We start from the raw sequence: 27371 nt of genomic DNA, 5'->3' as shown, positions 1-27371 counted from the left end.
TATGATTCGAGAACACTTTATTGTGTTACAAAGAATAAAATACGAAACACAAAGATAAAATATGCACATTCATAAAGTCATAAAATGATTATTGTATTTAGAAACAAGATGAACAAGTGGGAAAGGATTTAAAATCCGCTACAAAGAAGAGACGACTGCAACCCGAGGCCAACATCTAAGCCCTTGTGGCCTCTCAGTGACTGCAGCCAGAGCAGAGTGTACTATGTCGACTGGACTCACAGTGTTCTTGTTTCAAGGCTCGATAGCAGTGAGAGTGGATCAGGATGGATGAGCAGACAACTCTCTACAAAAATAAAAGCTAGAAAATCAGTATGCATCAGAAAAAATAAGTATATAGCCATATGATCTCCGTGAGAAATTTAAATAAAGGATTAGGTTCATTAAAACAGGCTTAATGCAAGAGTTTAAAACCAATCAGAAAGGCTTAAAAAAACAATCAGTCTTAAGAATGCATTATGAATGTGATACAAAATGCACTTTTTTTAGGGTTGGAACCCCCTTTACCTATGAGGAAAACTCCCACAAACAAACAGACTTAATCTGACTTACTACAATTCTGGACAAAAAGTGTCAAAATATTTTTTGTTTCTACTTATTCTTCCAAGCCATCTTCACTTCTCTGAGTTCTTCTCCAGCACCCAGTCAATGACCTTCAGTAACAGAAAATATTATTTTGAAAGTGCTACTTTAAAAGGGTCAGATTCAGGACAGCTAAATCAAATGGGGAACTGCTGGTGTTTGGTGGTATTACCTGTTTGACGTTGCTGCCGGCTGCCTTCTTCATCTCATCGGGCAGACCACGGGATGTCTTAAGATCCTGGAATCAAACAACAGAAAATCACTCAGTGAAACAGTCAGGTACATTCACATGAGCTTTACATCAAACCAGCTCAACTCATTTTATGTCACAAATGAACTCATTTCATGTGGGTAGAGGATTTACATGGGAGACATGAAGCATTGCTGGCAAGCTGTGGTGGAGAGTAATTAAGTACATTTACTCAAGTACTGTACTTAAGTACAATTTTAAGATATGTGTATGTATTTTCATTTTCTGGTACTTTATATATCTATTACTTTTTAGTACTTTTTATTCCACTACATTTATCTGACAGCTATGGTTTCTTGTCACTCTTTCAGATTAGTTTGATTTTACAAATAAAACATGATATGTGTTTATAAAAATACAAAGCACAGTATTGTAGTAGATTAAACTGTTCATAAAATCAAAGTGGAAATCAACAGGCCACTGATGCACCATGGGGAATGAACTGTATGCAGGCAAAAAAGTTGATTCTCTGTGTGTGTAATATATTATTAAAAAAATAAACATTAAATTAAACCCTCAAAACACATTATAAATTGCTTCTACACTGCTGAACTGTGTATAAAGTAGCTGAAATTATCTCCTCTTTGAACAGCTGTAACATCAAAATACAAGCTTAAGCATCAATAATAATAATCTAATGATAAAATATATATAATAACTCTAAAATGGGCCTTTCTGCATTACAAGTACTTTTATTCTTTATATATTTTAAGAACATTTTGCTAATGATCCTGACGCAGTTTGAAGGTAACCCTTTAACTTGTAACAGAATTGAGGTAATGCTACTTTTATTTTACTTTTATATAAAACATCTGAGTGCTTCTTCCACCACTGCTGCCAAGATAGGGCAACAGTAAGATTTTTTATGTTATCAAATAAAAACATCTGATTAAGATTCACGAGGACACACAAAAGAAATGAGATGAAAATGTGGATATTGGGGAAATGGTTTCTTCAAGCTGTTCCTATAATCTTGTTAATTTGTTGTGAGGATCTATAATAAAACAGCAGCATATGTTCAAATCTGCAGTATATGTCCTAGATGCATAGAAGCACACAAACAAAGAAATTGTCAAATGAAAGGACAGTGCTGACTGTGTGTGGGCAGTAAAAAGACTAACCTTGAGATAGAATTTCGAGATATCAAACAGTCTTTTGCTGCAGGCCTCAAAGCACTCGTGCTCAGCAGTGATCCCATGGTGTTTGAGCGTTTTAACTACTACCTCCTGCAACATCTGAGGACACAAAAGACAGACACACACATGCACTTTTGTATTAGCACAATTGTGAAAATGTTAAACCTGGTTCTGTTTATTCCCTAACCACCTAATGCTAAACCGGTTCAGAGAAACTAATTTTAGCATGGCTCCCTTTTTAAAAAGGAGAGGATGTCAATATGTCTTGACTTTTGGGGGATGTCCTTGCACTGAACTGCACGCCTTTACATTCACAGCGTGTGCTCGCAGGTACAAACATACAAATATTTCACTGGTAGCGTCGACAGGGAAAACACATTCCAGAAATAAATAGATCCGCCTTTAATCTTGTCACAGCGACTGTTCTGAGGAAACACTATAAATTATTGTGAAGAATCATTGGTGCCATTCAGTCTCATGAGGAGTAGAAAGGCAGCTTTTAATCTCTGTCCTGAATAAACTGGTATCATTATTTCTGAATAGGGCCAACTGTTCTTTTCTATACTTGGGTTTAGAAATGATAAGCCTGTTTGCATAGTAATCAGAAACCAGAACAAGTCAAGGTCGGGATGCAGATTGTGAGCTGTAACGGGGGGACAACGTAAAACAACATGGAGGAGTGTGGGGGTGTGTGTGTGGGTGTGTACTCGTGCATATGTCTGTATGTGTTTCTGTGTACATACACTGTACATATACGTAAAAGATGAGGCAGGAAAGTGTGTGTGTCTGTAGAGGCAGCAGGTGATATGATAATGATGTGGTTGTTAAACTGCCTCTACCACAACATTATAATGCAACCCACACATTCACAGTGACGACATGCAAAACATTTATCTTTGGTAGAGCTCTTGGAAAAATTATAATTTTGCGTAGGTGTGTCTGTGCGTGTGTTTATTTTGTTGTGTGAGTGTGAGTAGGGTTAGTGGTGAGCAGGAGTAATACGTACTCAGTCGTTTTCGGGTTCCAGTAGAAAACAGTTTATTACAACTTAAGTTTTATTTTTGTAACTTCAGCCTTTGCTTCTGTCAGTTATGAATATGAACACAGGTCCAGTGGAGGGAGGAATAAGTACAACATATAACTAAATGCGTGCCAATATACTGATGCCTATATACTGTGATCAAACACTCTAATGGTAACAACCATGCCAACAAATTCTATTTCTGTCATTAGTTCTTCAGTAACCATTGTCATTTTCAGAGGGTAAACTGAACACAGCAGTGCTCCTGCCTTCATTAGCAGCTTTATTTTGCTTAGCCACAAGGGAGCAACTTCAGCCTGTCAAACAGAGGCTAAGTGACCGCAGCAAGGAAACAAATCAGGCTCCTTGTCTGTCAGGCTCTAGATAATAGTGACCCCAGCTAGTTGACCTAGCTGGGGTCACTAGTTTATGGGTGCAGAGAGAGCACAAACATATACGTTAAGGCACTTCCTCATGTTTATACTGTTTAAAGTGTCATCACTTCTTCTGCAACAAACCAATCATATTCAGTTTGTTAGCTTTAAACTCCAAGGCTAATATGGTGCTTGGTAATTTTACTGTGTTTCAGCTCTAATAGTTGTTACTGAGGAAAGTTTGAGGAATAGTCTGATAATATAATTCAGCAGGATATGTTTGGTCACAATAATTACAGCATGAAAATATATAACATGTAGAACCAATGGCCAGAGGTATAATAAGAGAAACTTAGCTAACAAGGTGTAAAAGTCATTTTTCACTACACTGAAACTTTAATGTGAAAATGCCAGCCTAAATTCAAATTACCCCTTGAATATGATCTACTGCCTTTGACAGCAACTTAAACTCTGAGAGGAACATTTATATAAAACTGACAAAAAAAACATACTAACACTGTACAATGTGTAATCATACATCATGACCTTTTGTCTTTTGTTCAGTTATGAAACAAAAAACCTTGCAACTCTATTTCTTAGATTTCCACAATACAGTAAGTGCGTAAATCTGCCTGTAAATGTCAATACTTGAGATACCCCAGTGAGTTTGGCATGCTGTGATGAGAACATGTTTCCATGGTTACAATTATTCTGAGTTATTCTTGAATGTGAAAAATAACATAATCACTGTATGTTTGGTAATTACATTAAAGTAAAAAAAAAAAAAAAAACATGTCATCCTTCTCAATACAAGACACACACACACACACACACACACACACACACTCACCCTGTTGTGTTTCTGGGAGCGTGACTCTTTTGCAGGTTTGTCCTCTGTTGCCGCATGATGTGTCCTCTGCTGTTGGGGTTTAGATTTGTCAGCGGAGGGGACAGTCACCAAACCTGGAGAGTAATGACAGGAAAATCAACAGTGAGGCACTACAACCATGGCAACAAAAGAAAATAGTTATATTAACAAACTAAGAGTACATGATTAAAACAAACTCACAAATAAAACAATGTGGTGCCAAATTTACAGTGAAGCATCACTATTGGCAGGTTCCACATACACACACACAGAGGTCAAACCACACAGGTGTTTTCATTTAATTTACCTAATTAGACCTCCTCTCAGGACTGACTGGGCGTGTTCAGACTGGGTATAACTGACATTTCCCTGACTCTCCTGTTTGCTTTGTTGCATTTATCACCTCTATTATTTTAAATTCCAGTATAGCGCTGCCCAAATTCATCCTAAACCGAGGTCTAATCAGCCAGAATAAACCACTACGCTGCGTGAGTGTGCAGGGGCTTTAAGTCTTACCAAATCTTCAACAGTATTCAGCCTGATTAATTGTTAGGATCATGCAGTAAAATTGGAATAGACCTTTTTTCACAGTAGACAATTTGACTCGTTGTAGGAAAAGCACAGGTGTTACTAATAACAGTGACTCCATTCTGTTCAAGCGTCTCAGTAAGCCATGGCAGTGTGATAACTTAATTTGTAGCTTTTTGATTTGATTTTTGATCATTGCATTTTAAAAAGAAATTTTACCCTTCAAAATAGTTAATTACATTAAAGAGAAACATATATTAGTACTTTATATTATTATACATATCAGTGTAAGAGAAGAGTTGAGAGAGAGAGAGGTTTGGATAAATCTTGGTTTCAGTTCTCCAGGTGATTTGTGTTAAGCGCTACTTAACTCGCCAACATGACCCTTACATAAATAAAGTTTCAAGTGATCAACATAAAGGAGCTCAATATAACCATATGGGTAGGAGCAGGGACAGACTAATCTAATTTTCATTCAAATATATCTAAGGGTGTCAAGAAGGAGGATTTACTGACAGGTTCATCTGTACTAAGACCAGTCTGTTGGTCTGTTGGGGTTGTAATTACTCCCTTGTGTCTAATCTGACATCACCTGGCATGTAGCACACTTATAGCGAGAAAACTGAAGACTTTCATTTTTTCATGATATACAATGTTATGCAAATGGTATTTCTTAAATAGCCCTATTATTAAAACATGCATGATGGCCTGATTTGTTACAGTATGGATCTGAAAATGTAGATGAAAAATTCTAGCCCTTCTCCACGTAAGGTTCAGTAATTTTGTTTTACTTGAGGATGTTCGTCTTGTGGCTGAAGAGTGAGAAGAGCCAATGGGGGTTGATGTGGACTGGGATCTGCTCGGCTGTTGTCTCAGCGACCTAATGGCAGGGTGTGTCCCGCTGCTGCCACTGCTCTGAGAACAGAGGGAGTCGCTGCTCTCTGACTTCACCAGCCTGGATCATTCAGACAAACATGATGAAGTTACAAACACAGTAAACTTCTAACCAGGAGAAAGAATCAATCAAAAGTCAAAAGTTAGAAATCTGGGTTTAAAAAAAAAACCATACACCATCACTGTACCTCTTGCGAGGATAGCCTCCAATAACGTCTGTGTCCCAAGACCTGCGCTTGAGTCGAGCCACATCAGCGTTCTGCAGAGTCTCTCCGTCGGGCACACTTCCTGGTTCTGACATCACAGCGGGAGAGGGGGCAGGACTGAGGGCAAAAGGGAGGGCACACGGCTCTTTGGAGCAGGTGGTTTGGGTCTCATGTCGAATCAGGCGGGACTGGAGCCGCACAAAGGCCTGGTCCCGATCCAAGGACCGCTGATTGTCCAGGCAGAACCTAGACAACAAATAAAATTAATTCAAAATTGTAACAATTATAAAAACAGAAAGAGTAGACACTGTCATGGCTTCTGGTTCCAGGCTGAGCTTCTACTGACGATAAAACTTTTGTAGATGCCTGTACTTTAAAATACAGGTTTCTGTGGCTGAACAGTCGCTGTACACTTTAAACTTACTCGATGCCGTGGTAATGTGAGGCTGAGGCCTTGCTGAAGGGCATCTGGCTGACTCTCCTGGGAGAGAGGTCTGGTGACAACTGAAACACATTATTGCTAAACAGGAGGAGAGTGCAGGAAGACAGACCAGGTGGTGGTGGGGAATAGAGAGAGAGAGAAAGAAAGAAGGAAAGAAAGAAAGAGGGAGAAAAAAATTAATAAATAACTTGTCAAAGAAACTGTTTTGGCTTGTTTCTCAAGTTAATAGTCTCTTCATTAAATCACACAAAGAAATTTTACTAATTAAAACACACACAATTTGGTCTGACAGAATTATTAGCACCACTGGATGACTGTTCTGCTCCAGAATAATGGTTTTTTAACCCAACTCAATAATTTTCTTGTGAAGGTTGTAAGCTCATTGTTAAAAGCTAATGATCATAATCAAATCGTCATTATGGCCTCGTTAAATTTCTGTCAGTCAGGACCATCTAAGAAACAAACTCATAAAACCACACTGAAACTCACTGCAGTATGTGTATGTTCATTTGTAAATGTGAAAATGCAGTGAATATCTTTCTGTACTACATCATTTGTCTTGATTTGTGTCCATCTTTGATTTCATTTTGTGAATGTCTGCTACTTTCAGCCCATGGCATCGTTGTGTGGTCGTGGCTGCCTCTGTGTTTGTCTGTCTAATTATGTCTGAGCCAGAGAAGAAGACTGAACCTACCCTCTATTGATAGCTAGTGGTTGTAGCTCCCCAGCAGGCAAACCATCAGATGTAAAGTGTTTCAGAAGTTCTTTGGCGTCTAGTAAAGCAGACGAACCCTTCTGACTGTCTTTAGGACCCAGCAGGCTGTCACTGGAGCCTGGACCTAACAGTCCAAATCTGAGACACAAAAAATACAGTGAGGATCAGATATATTAAGAATTAACACTCAAACAAACAAAGACTTTACCCAGACTAAATCCCACTTACTTCCTCTTCTGTCGTCTCCTCTGCAGGTTCTCTATGTTATGGAGGACACTCCTCTCAGGCCAGTCAGATGGCTGCTGGGAAATAGTCTGAAAACCTACAATGACAAAACAACATGGCTTACTCTGGCAGTATTAGATAAGGCCTGTTTACAGTGCTTAAACTGGAAAGCCCCTTCAACAAGAATGTGTGTTCAGAGAGAGTTTAAAAATTAGTAGTTTAGTTGTTTAAAAATTTGACTTATTGTCTCCCTCTCCTTCAAAACCTTAATTAGCTGATTTCCATTAAAACTGCAGCCACAGGGTGCTTCCCATTATAAAGCAACTATGGACACAAAAGTACACTGGGCACCCAAATTAGTTTAATAACAAATGAGCTTTCAAGTTGTCAAGTTCTGTTGGCTTTAGTTGTCTCACATGGACGTGTCTAAAAATACATAAAGTAATTGTTCAGACTCAGATGCTTTTGTATAGTTTGGTACCGTTTGACCCATAAACTGTAGCTCACAGTAGCTGATGTGATTAAAGAGCAGAGGGGGGAGTTATAAATTATTTTAAAATGCTGATGGATAAGCATTTACAACACCTAAAATTAAATAAAGTTCAGCACCGCTGTGAAAAATCATTAATAAGTGCTTTTATATTTTAGAACACTGGAGAAGCTAGACATTATTTTCTAACAGCAACAGAAGAATGTGGCACTGGCATTAATAAAAAAAAACCTAAAGTGCCCTTTCTATCAGTACACCCAGTAATGTAAGCACCATGTACTGCATGATGGATTGCAAGAGTTATCCCGGCTTTCACTTGAGCCAGGTCAACACACTGAACTCTTGGCAGACGGCACCCTGATCAGATGAAATCTCAGCATCCAAAATATCAGCAACTCTGCACTTTACTTGTGTTTGGGCAGGAAGATTGTATGTTTTCTCCAGGATGGCAGAAATGTGATAAATCTGTCTCCCTGACGAGATGGTGGAGTTTCGCGCATGTGCCTCAGGATGTAAGTATATTATATGAAGAGACTTAATGCTCTCCGCCAGCGGTTTGACAGCCCACACAAAGTCATTCACACCTTTAGGCAATGCAGATACAAAAATGCAAAAGACATTCCTTATGGATTGCAGATGCTGTTCCCTGCTGTAAATGACATCTCTAGACCAGAGGGTGGGCATGAATTACAGAAAAAAAAAAACTGATTTGCACCTTACCCTGTTTGTCTGTACATGTTTACACCTATCATTACTTCTGTTTTTGAAGCTTGGTGCCTCACCCCTTCTGAACTTTAAGTACCGGTATATCCTTTTTTGAGGACAGCTCATATACAGTACAGAACTGGTACAGACCACGAAATCAGAATGCACACAAAGGCCATGATGTGGACTGTTTTGGAGACAAATGGCAGATTTGCTGGTAAAGACACAGGTCTATTCTATTATTATTACACTCACTGGCACAATGCCTGAATCTAGTAGCATAGATAATTACACAACAAACATTATGATGGTCAATGTTGTGCTGAGACTCACAAAATAATTGGCAAATAATGTCACAACATTTATGACATGAGAACCTCAGGTCTATTAGCCCCACAGCTATGCTTTTAAAAGCAGCAACGCCTTGACTGTGCACATGTAGCTCTAGCTGCAGGCCCGGGACTTGTTTTATTGCTAACAATTTATTTGCATATTATTAGCTGGCAATGTTTCCTAAAATCATCATCCTTTGAATGTGCATGTAGTGAATACAGATGTATTGCTGCTGAACAATTCACAAGGAAGTCAGAATATATGTTTTAACCAACAATAACCAACATTAGTTGTCTTCATGTCTTGTGTGGACTTTTGCCCACAGTACTGTAGGATTTCTAGTGTAATATTCACTCTGTGTATATCTTTAGATTGGCTGAATAATCTTGGACCAATTAACATTTGTAAATCTCATAATTTGAATACAATGATCTCTATCTTTGTATAACTAGAATTATACACAACCACAGTATCTAATAGTCATGGCTTCCTCTGTCATGTAGACGGTTATACAGTAACACTTATGTAATCTTACAGCAGGTGACCATGTCTTTCTGATATCATTGTATTCTTGAACCTTGTGGATTACAATTAAAGCCACCAATTCTTGCAGTTACATTTAGACAAAATCCATCATTAACACATGCATCAGTTCAGCTAGTTTCAAGAAGCATATACTTTGTATCTGATTGCACTTGTTAACAAACTGATCCAAGGGTAAGGCAGCAAAAGTTGCTAACGTAGACTTTGCTTTGACATCAGGGCCAGAAATCAGGGTAACCATCTTGGAATAATATGTGAACAACAAGTTGGAGTAATGGCATAATGGAGTGTGAATGCAGCATCATCCCAAGTATCTGATGAACAGAGTTTTAATGTGTCAATTTTGACAGTTTCAATAACAGCTTTTAAAAAAGTGACGTTCATTTCCACTGTGTTCGTGTGTAGTGTTGCTGTGAATGAATGTAAAAATACTGTTGGCTTGTTCTTTGTCTGTTTCTCCTCTACTATACCTGAGTTCCTGGCAGTCTCCTGCCCATCTTTCAGACAGGTGGCAGCAGATGGCAGAGTGGAGTCAATCATCTTCAGGTACTGCTCCCTGGCCAGACTCAGAATGACCTTCAAGTCATTGACGGGTACTGAGGTCGCAGCTGATGCTTCTTCTTTCTGTCCTGGACACGCAGACAGAGGCTGAGTTTCATTCTGGCAACATTTAGTTTGTGGCTCACTGGCACACATCCCAACTCACTGGAAGATTTTGGCATCAGTGTTAATGTTACATAATAAGTGGGTTGATGATTGATTCTCCTCCAAAACAGGAGTGTATTCTTTTAATTAGTTTTAGTTTTATTTTAAAACTGCACTAGGTAATTACATGTTGGCAACGGCTATGCATAGGGCTGTTATGACATCACAAGAGGCAAAGGTGGCCATTTGAAATGATAAGTGGACATTTTTATAGTTTCTCTCTATAAAGCAACAATTTGGCCTGCAGTTTTACGTAAAACAGCTTCACTGATTGGAAACTACACTATTGTCCGAGTAACTGTATATGTCAAACTGCAGTCTGACATATCTACAATACAATACTCTCTCATTCTAAATAGTTGAGAGTTAGATATCCACTGATTATTGAAACAGAGAAAACTGATATCTGAACATGCGTCAACCTGCATACTTGCACAGACACAGACACAGATTGATTATAGTCTTTGAGACAGAAAGACACCCATGATTGTGTCCCTTCACACCAACACACACATTTCACATGAGCAGTAAAACTTCTGACAGTACTTCTAACTTTTGCAACTTATAAGGACGTGCCTTTTTCCAATTTAATGCCAAGGCAGAATATATTGCGATGAATTTCATTAAGGCCTGTGGTCTGTCAGGCCTCTTCATTCTCCTCACGGCCTTTTCAAAGAATAGCCCTATTGCTTTTCCTCAAGTCTGAGGAATTTCACTCCACTCCCTTTAAGCTGGCTCCACTCCACTGGTGTTTCACTATCTTTTCCTGCCAAGGGGACATTATGTGGGTCTGTAAAATAATGATATTTCAACACAGTATTTCTAAGCGCCAGTGTGTGCTTAGGGCTGAAGAGAACTGCAAGTTCACACTGACGACAGATCAAGTAGCTTAGAGTAGAAGACAGTTGATACATCTCTTCTGTCCATTTCTTTGTCATGATATTTTGTTGGCTGATCTCAACTGAATTTGAATTGAATTGAACAGGCAGCACAATTATTACATGCATAGTGAAAAGGGCTAAGTGAAGAGAGGTGTGAAGTAAGTCTCAGCCAGAAACAGGGTTAACAACATGAGGCCAACACATCTCTCTTTAATAATCCTAAATTAAAACGAACCCTGCGTTTTCCCTGTGTGCCTGTTTTTCAGTGTTAATTGTCAAACAATGTCCCTGATGAAGATAGACGACAGTGCTTAGTTTGGGGGGGGGGGGGGGTGTTAACAATTCTGTCTGTTATGTGATAAATCTGTCGTCATAAAACTCCCAAATCTGTTCTCTCCTCTACTGTTCTGTGAGGGGGTCACTTCCCCATTCAGCCTGGGGGAATAATATTTTGACTGACATATCATAGTGAGCTTCAGATGCAGTGCTGAGGACTCTAAAATACAGCAAAAGTTATGATGAAATGTGTGTCTTGTCACAGCATGCAATCATTTGCTTTATTGTCTACATAATGCTGAGGTCTACACCTTTCAGTTTTTGTTTCTTTTTTTTCCAGAACTATGTTCTTATTCTGTGATTTGTTTTCCATTTCAAGTGCTCTTTAAACATAGTACTTACTGAGATATTCTTTCAGTACCAGAGTCTGAACCTGGGTCACCTTCCTCTCTCTCTTCAGCAGGCTGTCTCCTTGGAGACAGGGCAGAGGGCGGAGGATGTCGCCTACACCTCCTCCTGATTGAAGAGAGAGAGAAGTAGTGAAAGGGGAAAAAACAGAATCATTTGCAAACCTCAATTATGTTCTGTTTGGAGTGGACCTCACTGAACAGTGAACTGAACATTTCTCTAGTGGGATCGGGGGGCACTCCACCGATTTTACACAAAAAGGTCAGTTTACTTCAAATATTTGACAGAAAGTCTGCACTAAAACCGCAGAGCATGGAGTTTGAAAGATGAGGGGATTTAAAAGGCAGAGATGGTCCAATGAAAGGCACAACTGGAGTTTGAAGGATCCAGTGTTTGACTCATTCTAGGGAGTGACTGGAAATCTCAGCCTCTGCTGCTTCTGTGTTGACTCATCCTTTTCTAAATCTCACCCTGAAACCATATGCTAATACAGGATACAAAGGTGTAGTGAGTATGTTTTTGTTGAGGTGCAGCCACCCTCAGATGTGCATTTAAGACTTTCCTTTTTATGGAAAACTCTGCCGTGTCATTGCAGCACCTTTTATAGTCTTGCTCTGCATTTAAAAATCTTTCAAAGATGTCCCCTGAAGGTTGCATAAAATGTTAACAACAGCAGGGACTCTCATGAGGAAACCCTACAGTAGGTCTCTTGAATATCATATAAAGCCAAAGAACAATGAAGGGCTTTCATCAGATAAGAAGCTTTCAGTTTAGGGAACAAAACAAACACCAAACATTTCCATTTCCAACAAATGTTCATCCATTCATCTTATCCCCTACAAACAGCAAAGCCCATACCATGATCACTGATCATCTAACCATCTATACATACGCTCCATTCCTCCCTCTTCATCCTTCATCCGTTAACCCATTCATCCTGATGAACAATGACAGCCCCTCAACCTCTGTCAATGAAGCCAGAAGGACTTCTACTCCAATCAAGCTGAGGAGCAGCTTTAAGAGAACAGGATGCTTGAAGTGCTTTTCTTTACAATGTGGCAGAGAGCAATTTACTGATAGATGTTCCATAGCCTCTGAATGTTGATGAAATACTAGAGTGCCCTTTAAATTTGATAACAGTACAACATAGGTTTTCAAACTGTAAGGCTTGGAGGGAAAAGGTGCATGTGGGTGTTTATAAACAACAGGAAGTTAGTTGTTGTACTATGGACTGCTCAGACACTCAAGAGCTCCCACATATTTCAATTTTCTTCAGGATCAAGATAATCCAGTGATAGTTGTCTGTACATTCTGGGTCATACTGCCAACAGGACTGCTAATAGCTAATTCTGCAAACTTTTAACCGTGCTGATTTTGTGAAAATGTAACTAACTAATATAAACTAATTAATATAAACTGATATAAACTAACCTAATATAAGCAGAAATGTAGACTAAGGTGTCTTAATTTTGGACAGTGTCAGCCTTTGAAAACACCTGTAGTAGAACATTCAATGGGGAACAAATCCAAGTGACACCAAAACATTCACAGTGACAGCAACACAGACAGAAATACACACACACACAGACACAGACCTCTATGAACATGACAACATAATATACCTGATAATGATAAAGATTTCTCTCTCAGCAGCCCAGAGACGGTTGCCATGGCAGCTGCTCCATTAATTTGACTGTCTGAGTGCAACATCCTGACCCTGCAGGCTCCACACCCAACATCATCTGAGCCCTGGACCAACAGGAAGTAGTGAGCGCTCTCACCTTTCACCTCTACATCAGGCACTATAGAGTGAGGCAGGGAGGGACAAAGATTATGTACAGAGTTAATCAACAACAGAAAAATACTGTTACATAACTAATAATAACTTTTTTTTTTTGGATAATAGTAACTACTGATCCCTCTCTATAGATTTTATCTTATATTGTCTTAGTCCTTGCTACTTTCTTAGCATACATTTCTACTTCTACTCTATAAAGTGCTTGTGTGTATGTGTTATATACCTAAATTTATTTTTTACTATTTGCTGTAAGAATTCAATTTCCTGTATGGTTACATCAGTTATAAATAGTTTTTTTCTGATTCCTCCACCAGTTTTCCAAATTGATTTAGTCCCACATCCAAGTCTACTTCTCCAATGAAGGGCTTTATTACCCACTGAATATCAGTGCAGTCCTAGTTGTCAATTTATTTCCCCACAGAATACGGCATGGTTCCTCTCTGCTGTTGCCAAAAAGTCATCCATTTAATGAGGTGATGAAAACGCTTTAAAAAAAATGTCTTACCAGGTAAGGACTTTGGTCTCCTGGCTATAGATTCCCTCCAGCGCTGGGAGCTGAGTTGGCTCGCTGCAGGCTGGGCGATGGGGGTGATTATGCAAGACAGGCTAAACAACGCTCCAACCTGGAGATTGAAACTCAGTCAATAAACCTAAACACACAGTCCCTCAGTCCTGTGAATCACGTACAAGATGAATCTTATATGCATCTCCTATATACATTTGACTGGGGACTAAAACAGATTTCGACACAAGCAGAAATCTTTCCAAATTTCCATCTTTGCTTCAAATTACAACTTTCTACAGTAGATTTTGTACATCCTAGGAGTACATACCTGTCCACGCAGTGATCTCAGCTGGTCCAACAGAAGTTTAGCCTTCGCTGACTTCCCACACAGGCCACTGTTTGGTAGTAGTAAAGGAATAGTACAATATTAAGGAACAACAGTTACCAACCACATTTTGAGACAGGAAAATACATTGGGCTCATTTGTAATAAAAAGCTACAACATCAAACATCAATACATACAATATGTAATAACAGTCGGTGCTAGTCGGTGATTATAAAAATCAAATGGTTTGCATGTGACATTTCGCTACATGGTATGAATATACTTCATTCATACTTCATTCATTTAAATGTTAAATGTTTTCTTTTGAAGCATGCACACCCACGCGCCTGCACACTTACAGTTCAAACTGAGTGGTGGACACCAGAAAGCTGGGCAGGTCTGACAGACTAACCAGATGAACCAAGTCTAAAACCGGTGCATAGTAATGGAAGACCTGCAAACACAGGGCAGACAGAGAGAGAACGGGTGTGGAGAGAATGAAATAAGGAAACAAACAAACACAGATAAGACAAAGAAAAGTCTAAAAGGGTTGTCTCACAGAATAACATTTAGAGAGGTAAGCAGCAAAAAAAGGTACTTCCAGACATGTTCAGGTGTGTGTGAGGAAGAGGGTTAAAGGGACAGAAAGGATGATTTAGCATTAGAGATAGAGCCGCTAAACGCTAGTGCTACAACTAACAATTAACCTACTGATTACTTCTCTAACTAATTATTTGCAAGATAAAATGTCAGAACAAGTTCCAACCACCAAGATGAGGTGTATTTTTTTTCCAATAACAAGACATTATGGAAGGCAGTAAATCCTCACACCGTAGAAGCTTGAACCTTTTTTTTTTTTTTTTTTAGAAAGGACTAAAAATGATCAGACACCTGAAGACACAGAATATCTTGTGTTTTCTGTGAGGGAACCCACCAGACTTGGGTCCTTAACACACAGTAGCTCACATAAAAAAAAGACCTTAATTCCAACAGCCTGCAAGTGTCCTACTTATCTAATGAGCTCATTACATTATGAGGAAATCAATAATATATAAATCATTTGTCACATCAGAAAACAGGTCATTTGCATACACACACAAAAAAAAAAAAAAAATCACACAAATACAGAGCAAAGCCCAAAATCTCAATCTCATAATTTATTGAACTGAAACCAAAATGCAGTGCCGACCTATTTTTGATATACCCCTATAGATTAAGAGTAGATGAAGATTTTAATGAACACTGGTTGAATTTCCCCTTTTCACTGGCAAGATTGGGAGGTTTATTACCCCCATGTCCAACCCAGTGAGGAATCTAGCTAACGCAGTGGCCTGTAGAGATAAGCCAAGCACATCATTAAAACCTCCAGTATTTAATTGTCCTCATTACTTACAAGCATTTAAAATGATCCTTTTTAATGGTTAAAAATTGCATGTTTCCGCATGTTTAAATATGACTCAACATGGAATATTACTGTAAACATGGCTTCATTCAAATTGCTGTGGTGTTTTTTTTTCCTAGACAGGGGCATTAAGTATTATACTCATTCATTTCTTGTGCACAGATTGTTAGAATCTAGTCCCATGTATTTCTCCTGTGACTATTTGAGGGCAGAAGCCTTCACAGATCAAGTACAACAGAAATGTTATATACTGCACTCCTTCCATGTCCATTCAACATCGGTAAAGTTGTGTTACACTGTAATGGCAGCCATCAAATCATTAAAATCACATATTAAGGCTTTATTTATGATTGGCAGAGGTAAGTTTAAACAGATCTGACAGAGTTGGGGAAGTGTAAAGGCTTTAATGCAGATTTTGTGGCAAGAAGGTTAAATCCCAAAAGAAAGTGAAAGGTGAAGCTGTTTCCCTCCCTTTTACAAAGAGGGTTAAGGCGCTTTTAAAAGGACACTCCAAGAGACTAAATGTCACCATTTGAATATGCTGTAGGGCTGTTGGATCTGGGAGAGAATATTTTCTTTTTACAGCTCCTGGGAGAATAACCTTAAAAGAATAAAAAGTGTGACTGTGAAATGACTCAGATGAATTTCCATCATATAAGCTTTGGCCAGACATGTATCCTTAACAGGGAAGTACTCCTTCCAATATCTCTGGTTCAATTAAGCCATTATGGGCAGTGCTGAAGGTCTATGAACAGAACTCTGTTACATCAATATTTAGTTTCAGGATCACTGTGATGATGTACCTTGATTTAACAAGTATCTAATTAACTATAAACTGAGATTTCCATCTGGATATTTTGACATTCAAAATATGTCAAATTCTCAAAAAAAATGTACTACATCTTGATAACTTGATATCATGACACAAACATTTTATCCATATAATAAACACGTAAGCAATGTAAGCATTCCTAAACTTAACACAGGACACTGAACAAACACCTCACAGCACAGCGTGGCCTCTCTGCCCACTGAGGCTGAGCATGTGTGTTTGTATGTGTTAGTAATTATCACAACAGTTACTCCTGACAGTGAGGAGGCCTAATAGTTTTTGTCTGAGCACAGTTTAGATTGTGTATCATGTGTGTGTGTGTGTGTGTAAGTCATTACAGAGTCAGTTATCCAAGCAGTGTGGAGATGTGATAGTTTTGTTGTCCTCAGTTTTTTTTTATTTATTTTTTTATTGTGTGCCAAGACAATCATCGCCATCTGCTTCTCTATACAGGGATCTGATGAGATCACACAACACACATAAACACCATCTCACTCTCTAATGAGTAGTACACACACACACATACACACACCTTAACTATGGAAGTCTGCTGTGTTAACTGAATAATGAGCACACACAACAACACAAGCATATACTGTGTGTTTCCAGACAGAAACTCACAAAGCAGACAATGATTAAGATAAACACAACACACACTCTAGCCTCAAGAGCTAATGGTTCTTTTCAGTATTTCTCTAAATGTGTACAACAGACACCCTTTCCACAAAATGTCTTTAATGCTAATCAAAGTAAGTAAAGGCTGTTTGTGAGTGTGTGTATGTGCACGCATGTGTGCGATACGGATCCTTTTGGTAGCCTCTTATTCTCTCATCTTTAGCGTTGGCCTTAACAGTACACTCAGAAAAATAAAGGTGCCAACTGGAACCAAAAATGTTCTGATGCCATAGAAGAACCATTTTTAGTTCCACAAAGGTGTCTCAAAGAACCATTTTTTGATGGGTCTTTGAGGCACCCCTGGGTTCTTTAAAGAACCGTTTGCCGACGTGTGTGTGTGTATGTGTATCAGGTCATAACTTCTTGGGCACAGCTCCTGTGTGTTTTTTTATTATGGATATTAATCTACATAAAAAGCTCATTACAGAAGTATACCAACTGTTATAAAAGAGCCGGTCTCAAACAGAGGACATTCTCTGTACAAACGCACAGTTTTTACAATGCACACACCACCACCAACACACAGACATACAAACAGAGTGAATCTTCTCCACAGAAGAGAACACACTGTCAGATTATAACGGTTTCATGCCGGTACAGTGAGCTGTGGGTTTTATTACTTCTGCTTTTATATGGTAAAAAGCTCTACAAATGCCATTTATCTCTGAGCTGGTGGCTGTTTCAGTGGCGAAATAAGTGGCGGATAAACACTTAATTGTAATTTTGACAGTGAGCAATTTAAAAAGGAAATCAAACAATTATAATGAATTTTCTTGGAAAACAACTTCCACTGTTATCTAACTACCAAGTGACTGTATGTTACAATATTTAGAGCTAAAACATTCATTGATTAGTCAGCAGAAAATCAATCACCAACTATTTTGGCAGTTGTTAAAATGATTTATCAGGCAACAGGACCAAGAGTCTACAGCCATGCTAGCAGTTCTCTGAGGCTGTACTTGGGTACAATGGTGATTTGAGTCAGCACGCAAATATGGAAATATTAGCAAGTATGTTTAGAATTTATTACCAATTAAGATGGTAACTTGGCTTGTAAGCATGCCAACACTTGCTAATTAGCACTAAACACAAAGAACAGCTCAGGCTGACAGTGGCTGCTAGTTTTTCAAATATCGGATCAATATCTGCAATTAAAAAAACAAATTGGAAATGATGGCATGAAAGTTGTTGAGATATTTCTCAACAAAGTGCAACATGTAAAGATGGACATGGACTTGTTTTCACTATTTTCAGACATTTTAGAGACCAAACAATTAATGGATTGTTAATATATATACACATTGCAAACACTGTGTCTGACAGTGCCATCCTGTTTTGATGAATAAGAGCTTACAGGGGTAGTTTTGACATAAGGTCATATGAGTCACTTACTGTCAATATTTTTGATATATGGACATTAAGTGAGGCTACACACTGACTGAATGGAGATATCACAGTGAGCTGTCAGCTCACTCTAGTTTCAGTTTCAGCACAAGCAAGTGACTCATATCACCTCAAGACAAATAACTCTGAACCACTCTATTAATAAATGTGGGTGACAAAATGGATCTGGGCTACAAAGTGCCAAACGAAGGTGAGGATTTCCATTTAAAGAACATAAAATGTGGTGACAGATGAGGGACAGAAGCTGAGTGCAAACCCAATGGAAGTAACATATAACTGCAGCTTGCTGATTTCCCTCTGTTGAAACCTTGGGCATTGGCATTCCTGGATGATATGTTAAATCTATATCCTAAAGCTGTTTTCTGGCTACAAGGTCTACAGAAGTACCAGAGGTTGATGCTCATTTGGCAGATAAAATAAATTTGATTTATCTGACTGATGGTCCACCTGTCACAGGCTCCTCAGTGTGATTAAAGAGGAACCAGGAAGTGACCCTTTGGAACTTCCTGCCACCAGAAATCATTAGAAGATGGACTGTGTGTAGCTCATTTAACTCTTTAGCCAGGGGGTAAAATGTGGGTTGAACTGGGTCAAGGGAACAGTTCTACCCTAAATGATTATTCAGTAATTATCTACTCATCCTGTCAATCAAACCTTCCCTGAAGTTTGCAGGAACATGAATACACAGATAAGTGTTTCATCATACTCTTCTTTCAAGTTGCAGGAATTAACAACTTCAAACAAATTACATTTCTCTAAACAAGATTTCTTCACTGACAACGTTTGGATCAAGTGCAGGCCCTACAGCACTCTGGCAGAGGACTGTGCTTGCTACTGTCTTTGTCAGAGAGGAAGAAACAAGAAATAATGAGGAAAACAATTGTACTTTTGAAACAACCATGCAATTGTTCTGCAATAAAAACCACATGAATTTAGCTGCCTGAGGCGTTTGGTCAAGTTAAATGAGATGCAGCTATGACAAAGCCTGGTTCCAGACCTCTGAATCACTGTTGTCTGTTGTTGTTCCTACTGACGGCTTTTATCTCCAGCTGGAGAAACCAATCAGAGCTTTGTAGGAGGGATTAAGAATGAGGACATCTTCTTCCTACGTACTATAGCTAGCTATTTAGATACACCCATGAAAAATGGTGACAAAAAATAGCAAAAAACCCTGCAACAAATATGGGTGGGCGTGGTGCAGCCTGTGGTATCCTGGCCAGTTGTCTTGTCAACAACAAAATTATGTTTTCATTAATTATTTTTCACAAAAATACATTGTGTGTATTCTTGAGGAGGTCTAACATCAAAATATCTGCCAAGCTGATTTTTTAAATATGTTCATTTGCGTAATGTTTACATCCAGTTTTACTTTTTGACATCTTTTCTTCCCCGCCTTTGTTGGTACGTTCCTGCATTTCTTGCATTTTACATCCACCAACTGCTGATCAGTGGAATAGTGTGAAACTGGTTAAAGGATGCAGATGCACAATAGTCAAAAGTCAAAAAAAGTCAAAAAACAAGTCAAAAATTCCACAGGGCATCTTTACGTTATGTTCTTTAAGAAACAGCTACAGCATCTTTAGACTGTAAATGATGTGGGCAGAGTGGAAACTTGAACGGGTGAGGCAAAATAAAACAAAACATCCCAACTCCCAAGCAGAGCACACATGGACGCTAATGTCAGGCTGAATAAACAAAGTGAAACAAAACGACAATTCAGTCTGATCTTCTGGCTAGCTATCACACACTTGAGCATGAGAAAATAACCACATTTTCATTTCAATGTGAGCTATTCCCATAAGTTTGGCTGAGACTGTCTGAATTTTCAGGGCTCAGTTCAACAACAGGAAGATTTAAAGTTGGGAATTAAATATGTGAGAAGTAGTGAAGAGCTCAGGACTTACCTCAGACTGTAGTTTGTGGTCTGTGGTGGTGTGGGGAGCTTGCAAGAGACTGGATCCTGACATGTGATGCACTGGAGAGCGCAGAGAAAAGCCATTGAAGCGGAGCTCTGACACATACTAAAGCAAACACACACAGGAGAGAAAAGGTCACATAACAGTAAGGTGATCTTACTATCACATACAGTCTCTCTTAGCCAGCATTAGTTAGAAATTAGTACCTGTGCTACATATCAAAAACATATGCAAACTATGTGACCTGATTGGGATTGCTATAACACTATAACATATCATGAAGCTATCAAGTGTTCTGATCTCATGGCTGTGCAGTTAGTGATACACACACACACACACACACACACACACACACACACACACACACACACACACACACACACACACACACACACTAGTTGTTATGCTATGTATTACACGGCTGTAAAGTGGTGACGGTTGCTCTCAGACAAACTTTTATTCCTGTGGGATTGCTCCTTTGTTCCACCACTCTCCATCTATGAAGCTTTTACTGACTGACTGCTGAGGCCCAATCACTTCTGAAGGCAACAACTTAGCAAAGGTCACTACGGTGAAGGAGAGGCTCCATGCTTGCCTCAGCATACTCAGAGTAAAGCAGACAGCAGAGATGACTGGGAAAAACTTTTGTCAGACAGGAAATGAGTTCATCACATAGTGTGACCGATACTAGATTTTTGAGGCTGATAAAGACATCTGATAGGAAGATATCAGCCTATATTCATTTTATCACACATTTTTGATAAGGATCACTTAAATGTGTTTAAATTAGCTCATTTCGACAACAAAAGGTCTGTGTCAAAGAAACAATCTTCCAGATATATTCACTTAAACAGGAACGCTGCTTCAGCATATCAATATATCAACATATCGTGTTGATAACGATAAAATGATTTAAAAACAATTGTGGCCATGGTAAACATGCACCATCAAGTGAAAACAAGGTTGTAATTCTGAAAAACATGTATTTTTGAGAAATGCTGGGCTCTAACCCGATAGCAACAATACGCCCTCATTTGTTATTCTTTGCAAAACGCATATGCAACATAAAGATGTAACTCAAGTGTATATATTCTCAGACACATGCTGATCAACATTTAAGATTGTCTTAAAATGCCAAATGAAAATCTTCAGCCAGATTAAAACACCTACAGTGGGAGACATGAAAGGAAATTCTACCGCGAAACAGATTGCTGATTCTCCCCAGAGGACCGTGGAAGAATAGCACAAAATTGGCCAATTCTGTCCGGAGACAGAAAACTACTGCACCTGCCAGAGTTTTCCCATAATGAGAAAGAAGTACAAGTGGGCGTGAAGTAATCTCCAGAGTAGCAACAAAAAAATCCTGTCAACTTGCCTCAGCCTATTCGCTTTGACATCAACATGCAGCTACTACCACAAAAGTGGGAAATAAAGGACAATACAAGACCAAAAATATATGTGGACATATGATATTACACCCATATGTGAATGTTAAACCTCTCATTCCAAAACGGGCATTAATTTGCTGCTGCAACAGCCTCTAGCCTTGTGGAAAGGTGTTTCTCACGATTTGGGAAACTGGCTGCTGCAGGGATTTGATCTTGTTCAGCCTCAAGAGCATTAGTGAGGAATTCCAGTTCATCCCAAGTGTTGGATGGGGTTGTGGGGAGGCCAGTTAATTTCCTCCAAACCAAAATGAGAAAACAATTTTTTATGGACCTTACTTTGTGTAAAGGGCTCCTGTCATGTTGGAAACTGGCACACTATGTTGGATGAACACTATTGCCTATAATATCATCATATGCTACAGCATAGGGCTTAGCTCAGACCATGTAAAGTGCTCCAGCTCACATATACACAACAGTATGTGGACACAGGTGTATGCCAGCTCTGGCTATGTATACTTTCTACACTTTAAACTCCTACAAAAGTAAAAGAACAGCACTGTATCTGCATGCCAATAACAACAGCACTGTCCTTTAAATACAGACAGAAACTGCCCGGAGGCGTTCTTTAACAGTTGTCCTCTGCCTAAGTCAGAGTCCGCACCAATAATCAATTGAAGCTGACTCCTCAGGGAATGAGGTCGAGGCAGAGCAGGGCCAGGCAGGGCCTGGTATGCTCTGCCAGGGCAATGCCAGCAAGGCAGAGCTATTTCACATGATCCCTCAGTGACCTCCAGTGATTCCTCTAGATTCATTCAGCAGCAGAGAAAGACCAATCCCCTGCTGACTCAAAAAAAATTCACTCAATTTAAAAAAGGAAATACGTGAAAATTTACCCTATGGCCCTGCGTGCAGTGAATAAGTAATTTCACATGAAAAAGATATTGGAACACAGACGGTGGCCTGAATCGGGCCTCCGAACCACGATTAGCCTGAGTACAGAAGGTTCATAAGGAGATCAGTGTTTTCTCTGCCTTTCTCACTGAGTCCAGCTAGTAGTGTGCTCCTGCCTACAGAGAACACTGTTCAGAATAAAAAGCCCTGGGTAAGCAAGCTGGTAAGTTCAAAAGGACACAGCTTTTTCTCATGCCCTCTACAGTACTTGTCCAGAACACACAACCTCTCACACATGGAGTTGATAAGACAAAAAAGTTCTTTCTCTCAGCCAGTGCCTTACAAACATCTTTTTCCTTAACTGCTGCTTTTAAATGATAAATCACACCTATAGTTCTTCAAAACTTTTTAAACAAACACACTCACAGAAGCTTGTGTATTCAGATTCATACAAGCGTAAACAGGGAATTACAGATAAATCTTAACAGCTGACACCCGCATACACATTCTTCTAAATGTCTGACCCTTCTTGTTACTGACAAACAGCTTCATCGTAACGCTGAGGCATGTACACACTATACACACACACTCTTAGTGAAAATCTGTAGTGCTCAAGAGTCTTCTGTCACCAACACCCTCTCTGCCATGTTTGTAACCACTATACTGCATTTTAAAAAAAGCTAATACTGTTGGGATTTTCTCATGGTTCCTTTTCTCCACCTCCTTCCAAACCTTTCTATACTAAATAAAGAAGAAAAATACAAAATAAATTATGCAAAAAGAGCAGTATCTCCAGTGTTTCTTTCCTCACACTTAATCCATTTTCAGAGACACTTACCTTCCTCTCTCTGATAACCAGGCTGCCCCTCCATAGTTCCTTGTGGTTGATGCAGCTGTCCAGGTCAGCAGGCTCCACCAGACCGGCACTCAGATAGGATGCTGCTTTCTGCCACCTGGAGCAAGAAAAAGATCAATCAATGACCAGCAATGGGTAACTTTTATTTCCAATTCTTGTAAATCAGGGATAAAAGTCCTGATTCATGTTAATTCTCCCATTTAGGCAAGTAAATATGAATATATTGTTAATGATTTAATGCAGCTACTCTGCTATTAACTAAAGTGAGTGCTTCTGTGAAAATGTTGCTGGACGATTCATCCATTATTGAAAGTCAACACATGTATACACTCATCTATCTCCCCCTAGTGGTGAACTGGGAGTATATCACAAATAATCATATCTGCAATTTCACATTATACTGCTCTTTTTCCTGCATTTTGAGCAACCTTTGGAAATTCATTTAGATTCTAAATGTGCTGAATGTGTGTAATTAATTCAATGACTTTTATATTGGCTTAAAAGTGCCTCCTCACCCAGTTGTGTGCTGTGTGATGACATTAATCTTAGCAGCGTGCCAGCAGGACATGTGTTTGAGGGCTCCCAGCAGAGGCAACAGGTCTTTAATAGGAGGGGACTGCTCTGCAGAGCCCAACACCAGCACATCCAACAGGGCTTTACCTGATTAAGAAAAATAAGGCAAACCAAAGAGGAAATCATTAGATGTTTTCTTTCGTCTTTTTTTCCTACATACATGATTTCATGAGGGGACAGTGACCTAAGCTAGTCGCTCAACTGACACCATCTCTTCTGTCTGCCACTGTAAATATCAAGACTGGTGGAAGAAAAGTTGGAAGCCAGCAGCGACTCCAGCTCCCCGGGGCAGCGAAACAGTGGAGGGTGACTGTTCCTGAACTCCTGTAGAGGTGGTGTATGCTAGTATCCTTTAAAGAGTGAATTAGCACTTCAGGAAGAAGAACTTGCCTAGAAGACAGAGCAGAAGTTTCCCATCTTCCCAGTGGTGAGTGCATATATATATTAAGTGCAGAAGGCCATTTTTTCTACAAGGCTGCAGCAGGCAGATTTTCAAAATCTAATTGGCTGAAATTGGACTGGATCCCTCTCACACAGCTGAGGAGTTTTGCTTCAGTAAAAAGGTTTTAATTCCTCACCACTGGCAGCTTTTTGGCTAAGAATTAATTTCCACTTGAGACAGTGTTTTGTGGACTAGACTAACTTCTTGCTCTGATACCCTATCAGAAAAACTATACAATTGTTGTTCTCCTTGTTAAAACTGGTGAGCCATGCTGTAAAGATAATCATAACAAATAAAATCATCAGAGAAGTAATGTGTGGGAGCATTCTGGATTCCACACCATTGATGGAAAAACTGTGCATTCATACGGATTTGAATGCATTTCAAAGACAGCCCTACAGCACGCAGTTAACACTAACACAAATGACAGATATGAAAGTAGAACATAACCCACAGACAATATGGACTGGTCAACTGTACCTGGAGGTGGTAGCTTGTCTGACAGCAGATTAAGTCCATCTGCAGCCTCCTCTAACAACCTGTTCACAAAAGACATCCAGATCAGAAAGACCCAGTCAAAGGCCCAGTGGCCAAAATGTAACACCTGGACTTTAATTGTCTGAGATCTTCACACAATGACTGAATCACTGCTTACATTGATGTATTTGGCCCAATCCTTCAACACAGAACTGAAAAAACAAGCCTACTTCTTTACACAAAGAGAAGAAAATACCATCTGTCACTCACTCTGTCAGTGCTGTCTGGTCAGCTTTTTGATCAGGTGCCTCCTGATTACTCAGAGAACTGAGACATGACTCCACAGCAGTAGGCTTCTCCTCCTCACTGTCACTTTTCTGATGGACTGTCCCCAACTCTTCCCAGTCAAAGCTGCAAAACTATAAAACAGTTGATATAAACTGAAGACTGATTATAATTACAGAATTGCTGCTCTTCTTCCATTATTTATTATTCCATTATTATTATTATTATTCCATTATTTATTTATCTGTACACTGTTATTACTTCTGCTCTGTTGTTTATGATGCTGAAATAAAAAAAAAAACTTAAAAAAAACGTAATTTTCCACTTGAGATCAATAAAGTGGTAACTTCTCTTTAAATGCTCAAAAATCTTTACAAAGTTTCCCCCTTGTGTAAAGAAGGGGCAACCCAGAAAGTCAGTTTAGGTGACCTGCATTAAAGTTGCTCAACAATTTCTAGTGACTGAAAATACAGCAAGAGAATCAGCTGGACTTCAAACAGTAATGTAATGGGGCACAGTACAATACATGCATGTTTCAATTGTAAGTTCATTTAGTTTTATGTATTGTCTGTTTTGTAATTTTGCTGGCATTATGAAGTTTATCACAGCTGTAGCAACTTCTGTGAAAAACATTTTATATTATCAGTTGATTTGTTGCTGCTCTTGAAAAGACAGATATGATATGTGTTTATGCATATTTCAGTCAAGATTTCAATCAATACCAACCCCCTCAGTAGTCTCATTTCTCGCCTGCCTCTCAAATTGAAAAAAACACACAGATAAATGCTTATGCTCAACTCCGTGTAATATAAATTATTGTTTATGACAATAAACAACTTGGATCTCTCCTTAATTTCTTACCTGTGTTACTCCCTGGCAAGCCTGAACAGCAAAGTACCACTTCTGGCCCAGTGGGCTGCCACTCAGAGAACAAGCTTTTTTAAAAAATGCAGAGGAAGTTAAAGTTAAGGTAAGTTAAGGAAGTTATTGAAGTCAGGCAGGGTAAATGATGCACATAGAGCCTCTAAGTTACTGTACCTGGAAACACAGAGATCCCTCTCACTGACTCCTGAGATGAAATGTCCACCAGTCTGTCATATATGTGCTTCACTGGCTCCAGACCTGAGAACAAGGACAATAAACTAAAACTTAAAACTAAAAACATACAAAAAACATTTCGATAATGTAAACTCAGAAAAAAAACACTGTATGCTAATACAGTCCTCTCAGATACCAACTTTTAATGCTTTTCTTAAACTGTAGAAAGGTTTTGACTGGGTTACTGAAATGTTTAGTCCAGATGTACGTGACTCAACTCTCTCCTAACACAAACTTATCTTTAACAAAATGTTAACTATGTACACTAGATATTAAATACTCCTCTAGATAAGCCGGAGTACGTTAAACTAGTGTTAGTGTAATTTATCCACACACTCTCTGTGCGACTAGCTAACTAAACTACACTCGCCGTTGACATTAGCAGAGTTATTTGTTTCAAAAGGCGAATTTAAACTTACATTTATAATCCTCTGCCACGTGGTCATCAGTCTGACAAAGGGATATAACCAACACGTACCGGTCCATCTCGAGTAAACACGAGTAAATTCACGGTTGGTGTTTGTTTGGAGCGAAATATTGCCAAACCAACAACAGGCTTTCGCGCACTGTCAAATTTCCCACCAGTTCTTCTTCTTCTGTTCAGTGTATCGGCGGCGACCAACAGGACACAAAGCGCACCACCGCCACCTTCTGGTCTGAGACTGAAACATTACATAACCACTGAATACTCCTGACTGTTTTTTCCTCACATAAAACGCAGTGCTTTCATATATTATTGTGTGCTGTCAACAGTGATCCCATCCCCATCAACAGAGTGTGGTATCCTTATCCAACATGTGTCAGTATTCTACATCCTGCATGAAGAAAAGGGGTATATTTATTCCATATGGTCATTTATATATTTCCAAACTTAGTCTTTCTTGTCATGGTGGCCTGTTTGTAC

The 27371-nt window shown here is 39.1% G+C and overlaps 1 protein-coding gene across 2 annotated transcripts; it reads right to left on the bottom strand.

Annotated features, from left to right (window-relative positions):
* Positions 1-27065, bottom strand: mtbp (MDM2 binding protein). 2 transcript variants are annotated; one of them, XM_018685856.2, is made up of 23 exons: positions 26887-27065; positions 26408-26491; positions 26231-26304; positions 25355-25503; positions 25088-25146; positions 24108-24252; positions 23575-23689; positions 20446-20562; positions 14588-14682; positions 14232-14298; positions 13904-14021; positions 13223-13402; positions 11595-11708; positions 9801-9959; positions 7263-7356; positions 7014-7172; positions 6302-6397; positions 5860-6123; positions 5569-5732; positions 4232-4344; positions 1972-2085; positions 773-838; positions 1-671 (listed from the first exon to the last, which is right to left on the bottom strand). In XM_018685856.2, exons 1-23 carry the CDS (start codon positions 26951-26953, stop codon positions 633-635), a joined length of 2652 nt encoding a protein of 883 aa, XP_018541372.1. In that variant the 5' UTR covers positions 26954-27065; the 3' UTR covers positions 1-632. The 2 variants fall into 2 exon arrangements, with proteins under 2 accessions (XP_018541372.1, XP_018541379.1); XM_018685863.2 differs by lacking the exon at positions 11595-11708.
* Between the last annotated feature and the right edge of the window lie 306 nt (positions 27066-27371).

The sequence above is a fragment of the Lates calcarifer genome, linkage group LG15 (genome assembly GCF_001640805.2).
Source record: "Lates calcarifer isolate ASB-BC8 linkage group LG15, TLL_Latcal_v3, whole genome shotgun sequence".
Lineage (NCBI taxonomy): Eukaryota > Metazoa > Chordata > Actinopteri > Centropomidae > Lates > Lates calcarifer.
The sequence above is the reverse complement of the archived record's forward strand: the minus strand, read 5'-3'. Positions and strand labels throughout refer to the sequence as shown.